At 45.2% G+C, this 4,302-nt stretch overlaps 1 protein-coding gene across 2 annotated transcripts in view; it reads right to left on the reverse strand.

Moving 5' to 3' along the window:
- Window positions 1–128: 128 nt before the first annotated feature.
- The window catches only part of ITLN1 (intelectin 1), a 17,894-nt gene continuing 13,720 nt past the window's right edge, over window positions 129–4,302 (reverse strand). For both annotated transcript variants that reach the window (XM_015824840.1, XM_015824839.1), the window contains 3 exons: window positions 3,308–3,428; window positions 2,521–2,624; window positions 129–377 (listed from right to left, as the gene is read on the reverse strand). In XM_015824840.1, coding sequence (XP_015680326.1) covers window positions 225–377; window positions 2,521–2,624; window positions 3,308–3,428 — 378 coding nt within the window. In that variant the 3' untranslated portion in view covers window positions 129–224. The remainder of the gene's footprint in view (window positions 378–2,520; window positions 2,625–3,307; window positions 3,429–4,302) is intronic.

The raw sequence follows: 4,302 nt of genomic DNA on the forward strand, positions 1-4,302 counted from the left end.
TTTTTTTTTCTTTTTCTATTTTTTTTTCTTACTTTGTATTATTTTCTTATCTCCACATTTGTGAACTCTAATGCAAAAGATTTTTGTGAAAAAAGAAAGACAAAACAAGCTTTAATCTGCTGCTTTTATTTTTGTTGCACAGCACTGTCATATGGTGTGCTGTAATCATAAATTTCTCTTGCTCCGGGAGAGGCGCCTCTATCTCGGGCTTCTGATTCAGCTGCTCAGCGGTAGAAGATCAACACGGCGGCATCCACCATGGTTTTGGAAGCGCTCCATCCACGGTGAACCCCGTAGCCGTCCCAGTCAAAGCCTGTAAAATCACCACATTGACGGGGGTTTGCTTCTGGGAAAAAGCCCCCTCCTCCGATGCAGTGCTAAGGACGGAAAAAGGGAGTTAAACATCTTATATACTGGGAGAGAGAACCAACTTAAACTAAAGAGGAATTTCCTGACAGTGAAAACAACTAGGCAGTGGAAGGGGTTCCCTCCAGAAGTTGTGGGTGCCCCATCACTGGAGGCTTTTAAGAAGAAATTGGACAGCTATTTGTCTGGAATTTGTGTAGGGTCTCCTGCTTGAGCAGAGGGTTGGACTAGAACAGGCCTTTTCAACCAGTGGTACGGGTACCACCTGTGGTTCATTGGCACCTGGCAGGTGGTACGCGACCATCCTAGAAAAGTGGTAGCAGGGGAGGGGAATGAGCTGAACCGGTGGCAGCACCGCACAAGCCTGAGCGAGAGATGGCTGGAGCTGCAGGGCTGTCAGGGCTCAGCGGAAGTGCCAGGATCAGTGCCAGGCTCCAGCTGGAGCTCAGTGCTGATCCTGGTGCTTCTGCTGAGCCCAGATGAAGCGCCGATCAGCTGGAATGTTGCAGCATCTCCAGGGTCTTGTGATTTACATTCAGATGCTTGGCGACTGATTCATATTTATGACAGTCACAGTGTCCCAGGGTCATGTGAAGTGACCAAAACCTGCTGCAACCACCCAGCAGACGAGGGGAATAAAAACCAACCCACCCCACCCCACTGCCAATCCTCAACAGAAATGCTCACAACAATGAAAACCTCGGACAGGAGGAAGAGCGCCACCGGGCGGGCAGGCAGGTGTCTTGCTCAGCTGTGGCTTGGGGGGCACTTTTTCAGTGCCATTGTAACTTCGAACAGTCACTAAGCGAACTGTTGTAAGTCGAGGACTACCTGTACTTCATCACTTTTTTCCTTTTGGGAAGGGTCATCAGGTTTTTGACACTTTGCTAGGTGACTGGTGGTACTCGGATATTGCCATATCCTAAAAGTGATACAATGGGTGAAAAGGCTTGGACTAGAAGACCTCCAAGGTCCCTCAGCCCTAGGATTCAATGTTCTGTGTCCTAAAATGCCACAGTATGCTGTGTGCCTGGATGAAAGCATGCAAAACTATAACACACACACATACACAAATCTATCAAAGGCGAACCTGAATTCTAGGAATGAAAAGAACAGCCCAAAAGGATGTACAGATAGTCCTCAATTTATGACTGATCGCTTAGCAACTGTTCAAAGTTACCACAGGCTCTCCAAAAGATACTTAAGACATGGATTTTAAGTTTGGAAAGATGTCCATTCCTCACCCATGTGGCCACATGAGCGTCCTTGAGTTATGATCCCAACTGAACCCCAAATTTCTGTTGCTAAGCGAGAAATTTGTTAAGTGAGTTTTGCCCCCATTTTATGACCTCTCTTGAAACAGTTGATAAATGAATCACGGCAGCTGTGAAGTTAGTAACATGGTTGTTAAATGAATCTGGATTTCCCCATAGACTTTGCATGTCAGAAGGTCGCCAAAGGGGGCCATGTGACCCCGGGACACTGCAACCATCATAAATACGAGTTAGTGGCCAAGCCTCTGAATTTTGATCATGTGACCCTGGAGGATGCGGCAATGGTCGTAAGTGTGAAAAATGATCATAACTCACTGTTTTCAGTGCCGTTGTAACTTTGGATGGTCAGTAAATGAATGGTATATAAGTCGAGGACTACCTTTATAAGGTATCCTGCTTGTGCAGGGGGTTGGACCAGAAGACTTCAAAGGTCCCTTCCAGCCCTAGGATTCTGCCCTATGTTCTAAAATGCCAATAGAATTCCATAGTGTGCTGTGTACATGGATGGTGGGATACAAAACTATAGCACACAAATGCGTGTGCACACATAACCACACACCAAAATCCCTCCAGCAAAGGCAAAACTGAATCCGAGGAATGAAAAGCACAGTTCAAGGGGATGTATAGGTAGGCCTCTACTTACAACCGGCTGCTTAGCAACTCCTCAAAGTTACCCTCCCAAAAAAAAGATACTTAGGACCTGGATTCAAAGTTTTGACGGCTGTCTACCCCCTCTCGCCCCTGCGATCACATGATTTCATTTGGCTGGTTGGACGACTAGTATGCATATATTTATTTAGTTTTATTATTCAGCTTCTATGCTGAGGTGGCGTTTATGACCGTTTGCGGCAGTGTCTGAAGGGAAGGCCTGGATACTCACATGTTCTGCATTGCACCGAGTGAGTTTAACGCCAGAGCAGAGAGCCATTGCTGCCTGTTCGTTATTAAACACCCGGAATTGGATAAAACCAGAGACAAATTCACCTGAGAAACAGAAGAGAAATACTAAATGCGGTTGGGAGCATTTTAATTATTTTCACAATCTTGGTTGAGGACAATCGACAATCTGGGACTTCAATTCCTAGCATTCCCCACAGCATGTTATTGAGCTGAAGTCCACCCATCTTAAAGCATGCTGGCTGGGGAATTCTGGGAGCTGAAGTCTGCTCATCTTGAAGCAAGCAGGCTGGGGAATTCTGGGAGCTGAAGTGCACCCACCTAAAAATGGCCACATTTGCACTGTGCCAGACTCTTCCCATTCCTATTACTATATCCTAGCAGCTGGAGACTGGATTTTGGGGCATACAAAATGCCTCCCAAGACACATCGTTAGCCTAACTTTTGCAATCTGCTTTCTAAACCATCTTAACTGCGGCACCAATTTTGGGCAGGAGCCCTTCGTTTGCCTTCCTCCTTGATCTTAACTTCAACAGATGAAGTCCCAGCTGAGGAACTACATCGTGGGGCAGCCCTCTAACCGTGAGAACAATCAACCAATGGAACAGAAGTTGCCTTCAGAGGTTGTGGGAGCTTCATCACTGGAAGTTTTCAAGAAGAGACTGGACTGCCATCTGTCAGAAATGGTGTTTTAGGGTCTCCTGCTGGAGCGGGGTGGGGGGTTGGACTAGACTAGATGACCTACAAGATCCCTTCCAACTCATGCTTACCCCGTCCATTGGGAGAGTACAATTCTGAAGTCTTCTGGGCATCCCCAGCATCAAAAACAACAGGAATAGCCGGGCCGTTATTGTTTGGACAGCTGCCAGCACCATATCTCACTGGGTATTTCTGGAAAGCAAACCACAGCTGGATTATTTTCATGCATGACTGCTCCATCAGCAAAGCACACGAAGAAGATGAAGATGTTTTACGGTGTCCTCTTCAACCCAGTTGTAGCACTCTGAGGTGAACCGAGGCCTAGTCATCAAAACTGACCTTGACTCATGGTGACTTTTTGGACCATGATGACCCAGTGAAGGTCCAACTAGAGGTTTTCTGGGCACCAATATGGAGATAGTTGCTTTGATCCTCTTTTGAGATGTCTTCTTCCCCTTCCAAATTCTAAGACCAGTTCTGGGATTCTGGTGGACTCTCAAACAACCACCAAAGAGATAGATAGAAGATAGATAGATAGATAGATAGATAGATAGATAGATAGATAGATAGATAGATAGATAGATAGATAGATAGATAGATAGATAGATAGACAGACAGACAGACAGACAGACAGACAGACAGACAGATAGTGTCAGAACCCATTTATATTTCATTTCTATCTATCTCCTCTGATATAAAATCAAATCTCACCTTCCCCTGGATTCTGCCATACTTCCAAGGGGGAGGGGGATATGCCTACGGGATTATGACTTTCACTTCCTCTATTTGCTACAATGTAACCTTTTGTTTATTGCTGCTGGGTCTGGCAATTTTGGTGGCCATCCATGAAAAAGGACATTTATTTATTTTATTTATTTATTGTTCATATTTATATCCCGCCCTTCTCCTTGCGGACTCAGGGCGGCTAACAACCAGATAAAAATGCAATCCCAAAACTACAGATTAAAACATAGTTAAAAACAAATATTAATAATTGGTCTGATTAATTTAAAATTACTTTAAAACCCCCATTAAAAATTTCCCCTAGGCCAGTCCTGCAAGCTGG

This window comes from Protobothrops mucrosquamatus, unplaced genomic scaffold (assembly GCF_001527695.2).
Source record: "Protobothrops mucrosquamatus isolate PMUCROS unplaced genomic scaffold, P.Mucros_1.0 scaffold2371, whole genome shotgun sequence".
NCBI classification, from domain to species: Eukaryota; Metazoa; Chordata; class Lepidosauria; order Squamata; family Viperidae; genus Protobothrops; species Protobothrops mucrosquamatus.